Source organism: Asparagus officinalis, chromosome 1, assembly GCF_001876935.1.
Source record: "Asparagus officinalis chromosome 1, Aspof.V1, whole genome shotgun sequence".
NCBI classification, from domain to species: Eukaryota; Viridiplantae; Streptophyta; class Magnoliopsida; order Asparagales; family Asparagaceae; genus Asparagus; species Asparagus officinalis.
Window position 1 is genome coordinate 75,928,707 of NC_033794.1, and position 9,861 is coordinate 75,938,567.

At 42.8% G+C, this 9,861-nt stretch overlaps 1 protein-coding gene across 1 annotated transcript; it reads left to right on the plus strand.

Moving 5' to 3' along the window:
- LOC109842880 lies at positions 8,212 to 8,757 on the plus strand. Its single transcript, XM_020411789.1, has 2 exons — positions 8,212 to 8,572; positions 8,685 to 8,757. The coding sequence occupies exons 1-2, from the start codon at positions 8,238 to 8,240 to the stop codon at positions 8,701 to 8,703; spliced, it is 354 nt and encodes a 117-aa protein (XP_020267378.1). The 5' UTR covers positions 8,212 to 8,237; the 3' UTR covers positions 8,704 to 8,757.

Sequence of the window (9,861 nt, forward strand, 5' to 3'; positions counted from 1 at the left end):
CGCATGCCCGGACCCTTGTACGAAAAGCACAAGAAGGGCAAAAGGAAGAGGCAGTTAAGAGATCGCCGAGATCCAAACAAGTTTGGGTGCCAAAAGCCAAATCAGCGCCTAAGGCAAAAGCAGGCGACGTTGCTCTCCGGCCTTCATCAACTTTAGATCCCGAACCTCCGGTAAAGCCCTACCGCAACGTGGATTTTCCCAAGTTCAGGATTCCTTTGAAGGATCGTATCGGTGCCCCACTCGAGAATCGAGGAAAAGCGCTTGTTAAGGAAAGCTGGAGATCGTTGAAGGAGCTTCAAGCCAACATCCGGACTGGGGGTCGTACGCGACCTCCTAACAAATTGATTTCTGCAACGGCCCGCTTGGCGGTGCGTGCAGAAAATCAGGAGCCCGTTAAGGTTTCACCCTCACAAAGGTGTGATTCCAAACGTGCGACTCTTGCAGACGCCAACAAGGCAATGTTTACTCAGATGAAAACGCGTCAGACAGAAGAATGCGTTATACCTGAGAATTCATGTAAACAGCCGATAGGTCGCTCTGACCGCAACGTCGATGAGTTGTACTATCGGGCTAGGGTACGAATAAATCTCGAAAGAGAAGTACCCGGGAAACGGACTCTTACTGTCCGTGTACTAAAATTATCAGGGCAGTATTATCAGCGTGTAGCTGCCCCAAGACCGCTCCGCAGAGCGTCTCGATATTTGAGAGAATCTCCGATGGAACGACGAAGCCCAAATCAAGGCGTTTCCACCAAAGAAGATCGGTTGCTCGAGATGATGAATTTCCAGAAGTTACCATCAACATGGTCAATAAAGGAAAACCTCCGATTGTTTCAAGTGGTTCCAACCCTAATTTCTCTTCAGGAAGAAGAGTCAGTTCGGGAATAACCCAACAAATACCTCAGCTTCAGCTAGAAACCGTTGGACATAATGATTACCAGGGTATCCATGAAGGAATCCATTCCGATGACGAACTCTCGGATTCTTATTCCGCAATTGCCTCTGACGATACAACGTCTAGCATAGGACAAGCTCGGGAAGTATTCATGGTCAACACCGAGCAAATGACCAAAATCATTGAGGATGCTCTAGCCAAGCAGAAAGAAACATTCAAAATAGAAATGAAAATGGCTATTCAGGAGATGAGACAAATGCACGACCAACAAATTCGAGCTTTGTCGAATCAGCTAGGTGAGTCCAGCCGTCGCAACACTGCTAACCAAGTAGGTAGCGATTCAGATGTGGATAAACACAACGTTGGGGGTGGTCCCACTAAGGACAATAATACTGGGGGTGGTCCCACCAAAGATGACAATGCTGGGGGTGGCCCCGTTATTCCTCTCAAGAATTGTCCAAAACAGGATATAGATGAGGACGAAAAGATGAAGGACCTCGAGAGCAAAATTAACGCTTTAATGTCTGCTCAAGAGGTAAAGAAGACCGGCATTCCGTGTCCTTACCCGAAAGAGTGGGATTCGATCCCGTATCCGGTAAAGTTCAACCTGATCAACTTCACACTGTTCGACGGGAAGGGCTCGTCCTCTCAGCACCTGATCTACTTCAAGTCCCATTTGGGTATGATCTCTGGCAACGAGCCTCTGATGGTCCGGTCATTTGTTGGCACCCTTCGCGGGCACGCCTTCGATTGGTACCGCCGCCTCAAGCCCGGAAGCATCAACAACTGGGAGAACCTGGAAAGCATGTTCCTCGCTCATTTCTTCGATGATGATGCTGAAGTGTTAATCAGGACACTCTTCGATGAGAAACAAAAAGACGGAGAGTCAGTGGATACCTTCATCAAACGCTTTCGCAATCAGGCAATAAACTGCAAGGATCCCGTCACGGAGGAATTCGTCTTGCAAACCTGTCATAACAACTTGTCCATTAACATCTTGGACGTTATGGGAGTAGAGCCACTCAGTACCTAGAGAGAGTTGAAGGCGCGCGGAGAACAGGCTGAACGCTTCCTCAGAAGGAGGAAGGTCGAAAGAAACCAACCGATGGTTAACCCTCTGAATTCGAGTCTCGTGTCCCATGATGAAGGGAAGACACCTATAACAGTTGTTGACGTTAATCAGACGTCGCAACAGCAGTCCCGAAGACAGCATAATAGTTCGGATCTGAGGCTCCAAAAAGAGTACTCATTCAAGGACGAAGACGTTCCAGCCATCTTCGAGACCCTTCTTGAAAACAACAAGATCAAGCTGCCGCCCATCACAAATCAGGAGGAAGCTGACAATACTGCAGATCCGAAGTACTGCGCGTACCACAGGAGGATCCTTCATCCCACCAAGGCTTGCTTTACTTTAAAGAATAGCATCCAAACCTTGGTTGAAGCCGGCGTCATAACATTAGGATAAGCCAAATAAGAACGGTAACACTCCGAAGAGTATACGAGTATAAACTGCTTCTCAATCCTCCAATCGGTATATGAGGTTAAACTGCTCCCTGATACTCCAATAGGTATATGAGTCTAAACTGTTTCCTACTGTTAATGGGAAGTTCCTGGAGAATGTTACGCTAATATTCTTAAGGATAACCCGATCATGTAACGGAGTACAAAATCAGACCCAGTTCCAAGAAGGAAGCTGGGGGTGGATGATTCATGTAATGGGAGGTTCCCAGAAGAATGCTATATGTAATTTTCTTAGGGATAACCCAATAATTACGAACAAAGTGATAAACACCAAACCCCCACTATGATTTGTACTCTCGCTCTCACTGTCTACCTGGTCAAACCTTCCTATAGTTAGGGCCACAACCAGATTCTCCTCTCGATTCCTTTCATGAACGAGAGGCCCACTTTCAATTGAGCAATCAAACATATAAAAGTTAGGATTGTCTCCAGCTTCACTTAGTCAAACCTGCAGATAATTAAGACTAAGATTGAGTTATCCCTTTCGATAAACGAAAGACTTCCATCTTTTCCTTTTTCAGCCAAACCTATAAAAGTTAGGGTCGAAATCAGAATTTCCTCTCAATAAATGAAGGACTCTTTTTGGATCAAATGACCAATCCTATAAAAGTTAGGGTCGTTTGAATCTCCCCGATTCTCGGAGTGGAGATCCCACTCTTAGTTTCATCATCTCGGATTCTGGGGGTGGAGATCCCACCTTGAGTTTCCTTTCCAACTGGAGACAGAATATAAAATTCTTCCTCTTCAGTACCGGGGGATAGAATATAAAATTCTTCCTCTCCTATTTTCCAGTCCGTCTTTAATCTGAGAAAAGACACAATTCCTAACTTCTAATTCGTGCAATTCATCTCGACTCCTAAATAGAGATAAGCCTACGTCTAATACACATTGCCGGTTTAGTCTTTCACCGATTGAAAAAAACACCAGAATCTAGTCTGGGGTATTTTATCCCGAAGCCTAAGTAGGGATAAGTCAACGCTTAACCCGCGTTGCTGGGTGGTTCGTTCTCATAAAAACGACCGAGTCTATGTATTCAGCATCGTAGCAACAAAAATCCATGCCTTTTATGCATGGGGAATTTTGTCCCGAAGCCTAAGCAGGGATAAGCCAATGCCTAACACGCGTTGCCGGTTTAGTCTTTTACCGATTAAAAAAGACACCAGAATCCAGTCTGGGGTATTTTATCCCGAAGCCTAAGTAGGGATAAGTCAACGCTTAACCCGCGTTGCTGGGTGGTTCGTTCCCATAAAAAACGACCGAGTCTACGTATTCAGCATCGTAGCAACAAAAATCCATGCCTTTTATGCATTGGGAATTTTATCCCGAAGCCTAAGCAGGGATAAGCCAATGCCTAACACGCGTTACCGGTTTAGTCTTTTACCGATTGAAAAAGACACCAGAATCCAGTCTGGGGTATTTTATCCCGAAGCCTAAGTAGGGATAAGTCAACGCTTAACCCGCGTTGCTGGGTGGTTCGTTCCCATAAAAACGACCGAGTCTACGTATTCAGCATCGTAGTAACAAAAATCCATGTCTTTTATGCATGGGGAATTTTATCCCGAAGCCTAAGCAGGGATAAGCCAACGCCTAACACGCGTTACCGGTTTAGTTTTTTACCGATTGAAGAAGACACCAGAATCCGAGTCTGGGGATTTTCATCCTGAATCCTAAGTAAGGATAAGTCAACGCCTAATACGCGTTGCCGGGTAGCCTGTTCCCGTAACAATGGTGAAGTCTACGTATTCGAAGTCGTAGCATCAAGTCTAAGGGAGTTCATTCCTTTAGCACAACGTCACATTCGGAACGGATGTAAACAATCCGCTTGCTAGCCCGACTCGAACGGTAATCGGTAAAGGCACATCAAATCCGTTTATGGCTGAAGATTTGCCAAAAATCCTAAGTCTACGTCTAACACACGTTGCCGGGTAGTCTATTCCCGTGAGAAAGACGAAGTCTACGTATTCAATATCGTAGCACTAAAATGGTTAACTCTTTTAGCACAACGTCACATGTGGAACGGACTTAAACAATCCGCATGCTAGCCCGACTCAAACGGTAGTCGGTAAAGGCTCATCAAACCCGTTGATGGCTGAGAATTTGCCAAAAATTCTATAAATGCGAGTCATTGACGCACCAGCTCCATTAGTTGGTCTCGTGACTTGAGCATCCAACAAATTCAGGATAAAATCCACACATGCAGAACATTTGGGACCGCCATGCTCCAATACCTTAAGAGATTAAACTGTGTATACTCCAGTAAACGTACGAGTATAAACTGTGTCAACGTACGACGTTCGAAACCCTAGGGTCAACGCCGGTCAACGTGTAACCCTAGGTCAACGTCAGTCAACGCGTTGCGACCAACTAATCAACATTCGACATTCGAAACCCTAGGGTCGACGCCGGTCAACGCGTAACCCTAGGTCAACGCCAGCCAACGCGTTGCGACAAAAAGTCAATATTCGACGTTCGAAACCCTAGGGTCAACGCCGGTCAACGCGTAACCCTAGGTCAACGTCAGTCAACGCGTTACGATAAAAAGTCAAAGTTCGACGTTCGAAACCCTAGGGTCAACGCGTAACCCTAGGTCAACGTCAGTCAACGCATTGCGACAAAAAGTCAACATTCGACGTTCGAAACCCTAGGGTCAACGCCGGTCAACGCATAACCCTAGGTCAACGCCAGTCAACGCGTTGCGACAAAAAGTCAAAGTTCGACGTTCGAAACCCTAGGGTCAACGCCGGTCAACGCGTAACCCTAGGTCAACACAATGTGACGGAGGTAGTTCAAAGTCAACTCAATGACACGAGCCAAATTCAATTCATCAACTGTAGACTCGAGACTCCGACGACGGCCAGACGATAAACGCAGCACCGGAAGAACTTCGGTTATTCGTCAAAGCATCGAATAGACCGAAAATCAAAGGAGCCAAGAGTTGAAGCTAACTACAGGTCCTTTACGCCGACTGAAGGTTGGACCAATCACATCCAAAGTATTCCAGCCTCTTCTATAAAAGAAACGAGTCTGGAACGCTTTGGAGAGGGTATCTGTAGGCATCGAAAATCGCCTATAGGTCTCTACGAACAGCTCAGTGTTAAGGAACGACGATGAACGTCACTATCCGGTTCACAAAAGCTTGATTGATGTCGGTAAACGTTTGAAGTGAATCGACGAACTACGTGAACTGACAGAATTTCGAATTCCGGAACTACGAAGGCACGGGCTAATCGAGAGCCCCGTGATGTTTACAAAAGGAACAACGCCCTTCGTGTCTCGTTCATCCTACAGATAATCCAACCATCGGAGCTGATAGAACTCTTCGTCAGACTTCCAACGCACTTCGAATCACTAAAATCCGAGTTCGGACGAAGAATTTACAGCGGAAGCGGACGAATGCACCTCAACGGAGCGTCTCGGTCAATGCGAGACACCCAAGGGTGTCTCGGATTTTCCGAGACACCCCAGGGGTGTCTCGGATTTTCCGAGACACCCCAAGGGTGTCTTGGATTTTTCGAGACACCCCTGGGGTGTCCCAACGTAGATTTGACCCCCTAAAGCGGTTTTAACCGCTCCGCAACCCCTCATGCCTATAAATACAAGCCTTAGGCCTCATTTTTTCAGATCTGGAATTTTTGGTGCCTCGGCGAAGCCCTGCCGGATTGAAGACTTAAAGTGCACAGATTTCAAGAGAGGAGGGGGAGAGATCGGATCTAGTTCTTCAACGCAAGAGAGAGAGTTTCTTCATCAGATCTACATCACCCGTACCCGATCCTTAGTATTATCCCGTTGTGGTAATACTAAGAAGAGCAAATATCTCGCTTTTATCGAGATAGGCGCTTCAAGTTTCTAGATCTCCTCGCGGATCGACGAAGCTCTGCCTAATTTTTCAGCAATCAGATCTGATCGACGGTGGTCCACGGATAAACCCCGGCACAGGCAAAGATCCCACGCAAGCAGAAGACCGATAAACGATCTCTGCGTTTGTTTGATAAAGTTGTAAACTTTTTTTTATTTTCATTGTGTAAGGAGATCTTATAAAAAGATCAACTTTTTATTTTATTCGACTTTATTGTAACGACTAAAGTTGTAATAGATTCGATAGCAATGGAAACAACAACTTTCACAGCAAACACCCCCTCTAGTTGAAAATTTTGGAAAAGATTTTAGATATAATCATGTAATGAACAAGATAAAACAATGGAAGAGAAAGATTGCACCTGTGGAGATCCTGATGAAAAATAACTCTGGTTTTGGTTGGGACCCTACCACACAGAAATTTACATGTCCCGACGAAGTGTGGAATGGCATTTTAGAGGTTGGTTTATGTCATGTTTCATATATATTAATTTGAACATAATATTAATTATTTTTATATGTCATGTTTTAGGCACGTCCAAATACTCCAAATCTCAAGGATAAACTTTTCGAGAATTTTGAGGATATATTGATGGTATGCGGAGATCATGGCGCTTCTGGCAAAGGAGCTATAGGTTTAGGTCCTGATGGCTTGGATGAAGCACGCTTAGAGGAAGTGGTTGGGGAGGGAATACTTGGTGCTGATGCTGAGATGGAATCTCCGGATGTAGGAGATGCTACTGTAGAAGTACAACATGCTACCACTGTTCCCAGTGATAATGTGCCATTTTCTGGTTCTGGACCATCCAATCTGAATAATAGTAAACGAAGGCGTAGGTCAATTGGTACTACAGCCACATCTTCTGCATCTTCCCAATTATCATTGCAAGAGGTAGGAGAGGGAGTTGTCACTGTAGGTAAAGCATGATGAGTTGAGGAAGATAAGAAAAGGTCGGAATAAAGAATGGGTTGATGCTGTTATGTCTACTTCTGAATTGACTAAGCCACAAAAATGGAATATACTCAGTGACAATATCTCACAGGACATGAAGGATGCCTTTATTGACATGGATGCAAAAGACCGCTATGAGTTTCTACATTTTAGGTTGACCGGTGAGATAATGAATGATGGTAAGGATGAGACTCAAGCCAATTCTGATACAAATGGTGAAGATTATGATTCTGATTTCTTTGGAGATGTTTAGAGGCAGTAATTTAGAAGTTTAGGATATTTATATGTTTTTTAAGATATGTTATGGTGTTAGGATTATGTGGAATTTCATATTGTCAAACTATTTTTTATTGAGTAGGTGGAACTTGGGGTAATGTCATGTTTTTTTTAAAGATTTGGAAAGTATTTTTAGGATCAATTTCATTTCAATTTGTCAAAATTATTTATTTTTAGGATATTTCTATTCTTTTATTTATTTGTTTATATTATGTTCTTATGTTATTTGACTTGTCAGCTATCTTAGTTTGGTGCATTTAATGGATGAAGTTTCTATTATATGTATCATCCCAACAAATGATTCTTGTATGTTGTGTAGATGAGAGTAGTGAAATATTATGTTTTCTTCTATTTTTCAATAGTTTGGTGATTAACGGTTAGCATACAGGTCAATATTTTTTAATTGATTGCTACTTTGTGATCGGTCTCATTGTGTGCTAATAATAGAGTGCTTTATTTATTTCCTATGCACATAAGTTTCATGTAAATTGATTATATTTCATTGGTTATATTATTTAATAGGATGGAGGAAGATCAAAATTTGCCCATTTTATATTTTCATCACGAAGACTTCGATGATAATCTTTTGATTCGCATAATCGAATTAGCTGCTAAGGCTGCAGATCTAATCACAAAGGTATCAGGATGTCTATCACAGGAGTTCATAGCAAATACGCTTAATTTTCAAAGTCCTCGACGTGGTATTACAGATCTTGGTCTCACATACTTACAGTCCAAGATGGATAATCATCCTCAAGATTTTCGTAGAATTTACCGTATGTACCCAGATTGCTTCATGAAGTTATGCAATATCTTGAGAGAGCGGGGTCATATACAAGACACATACCACATTAGTGTTGAGGAGATGATTGCTATTTTTCTTCTCACGGTTAGTCAGAATCAACGATACTCTGTTGCAACTGATCGATTTGATCGTTCAAAATGGACCATCAGTGTATGTTTCAATAAAGCATTACATGCATTGGTATCTTTAGCATCATGCTTGATGGCATCACCCCCTACTGATCCACCTGATAAGGTTAAATCAGAATCTCGCTTTTGGCCTTATTCAAGGTAATTATTAATTGCTTTAGAATTTACACACACGCAGACACACACACGTGCACACATGCGTGCGCGACCACACACATATCACTTGAGATGGTCTGACACATTGATTATTCAGGACTGTATCGGTGCAATAGATGGGACTCATATACCGTGCATGGTGTATAACATATATGAGACGCCATATCGAAATAGACATGGTTTTCTCTCTCAGAACGTCTTGGCAGCTTGCACATTTGATCTCAAATTCATTTATGTCTTAGCTGGGTGGGAGGGTTCTGCTAATGATGCAAGAGTCTTGAAGTCACGTTCCGTTTCCCCGGTATTTTGGGAAGCGGGGCGTGACTAATATCTCTTCATCCAAAGAAGACTGTGCTATCTTCTGAGAGATTAGAGATCATCAAAAGGGAGATTCGAAAAGTTTGACAGAAGAACCAACACATGCATTGCACTTGCGATTCCATTGAGAAATATTGCTAAGAGGAGATTGAGTTATCTTCCAAATAATTTAGCTGTCATCAACAACAAAAGACCTATTGTCTTACTTGGCGCGTCAGCGGAGTAAAAAATGATGCTCCACAAGCACACACAAAAGAACCCCAAGAAATATAATTTTTTATTTCACTAAATTTCTTTTATTGTAATATGTGTCAATTGCAATATGAAAGAACCCGAAACAAGAACTTGTGAGCATGTTAGAGTGGTGAGAGCTCATGAATTAATATGGCATCAAAAGCATTAATGTCATGGCCTCCTCCTCCGTCTCCTCATCCTTTGCTATCAATAACCATGGCGACAATCTCAACTATTCTAAGCAACACCCTAGTGCATCATTTTTTTAATCTCAACCCAACCAACTACTTGCTATGTCAGACCTTTTGAGATCGTAATAGAACATTGGCTACGATTTGTAGTTAGAAATCTTACTTGTTCATATGTATTAATTTGTTTTGTTTGTACCTCCTTGTAATTGTTTATAGGGAAAAATGCTTCCAGCCCCCAAAAGCCAAGTGAACATGCTTCCCACCCCCAGGACTTGGTCAATGGGTGTTTTACCCCTAAAAATAAAGATTTTGTTCTCTGAGCCCCCAAAACACAAAACCCAAGACATTAAAACATGTGAAGACCATAATACCCTTCTCTCTCTCTTTCTTTTTTTATTAAAATATGATGGGGATTATTTTATTATTTTTGTTTTCTCTCTCTCTTTACCATGATGTACCAAGAGGATCTTTAGATAGGTAACCCTAACAATTAAACCCGTAACCTTAACAATTAAACCCGTAACCTTAACA